At 65.7% G+C, this 210-nt stretch overlaps 1 protein-coding gene across 1 annotated transcript in view; it reads right to left on the bottom strand.

Moving 5' to 3' along the window:
- The window catches only part of ROBO3 (roundabout guidance receptor 3), a 129,786-nt gene that overhangs the window by 5,178 nt on the left and 124,398 nt on the right, over positions 1-210 (bottom strand). The window contains exon 23 of the mRNA XM_026657876.1: positions 140-208. Within this exon, the coding sequence (XP_026513661.1) occupies positions 140-208 (69 nt within the window). The remainder of the gene's footprint in view (positions 1-139; positions 209-210) is intronic.

The raw sequence follows: 210 nt of genomic DNA on the forward strand, positions 1-210 counted from the left end.
GATTGAGGAGCACAGGCAGAGCTGAGTGGGGAAGCTGGCATGACCCAGGCTGGCATCCACCCGCACAGCTTCTCTCTCCCGTGAAGGATTCGGGGAAGCTCCCAGGAGCCTGAGCCCCAGGGGTGGGGGCGCCTCCTACCGGGGCAGGTGGGGGATCTCGAAGTGATGCAGCCTGGGGATGTCCTCGGCAGCTCTCATCTCATCGCGCGG

The sequence above is a fragment of the Terrapene carolina genome, unplaced genomic scaffold (assembly GCF_002925995.2).
Source record: "Terrapene carolina triunguis isolate 2854851 unplaced genomic scaffold, T_m_triunguis-2.0 Scaffold374, whole genome shotgun sequence".
NCBI classification, from domain to species: Eukaryota; Metazoa; Chordata; order Testudines; family Emydidae; genus Terrapene; species Terrapene triunguis.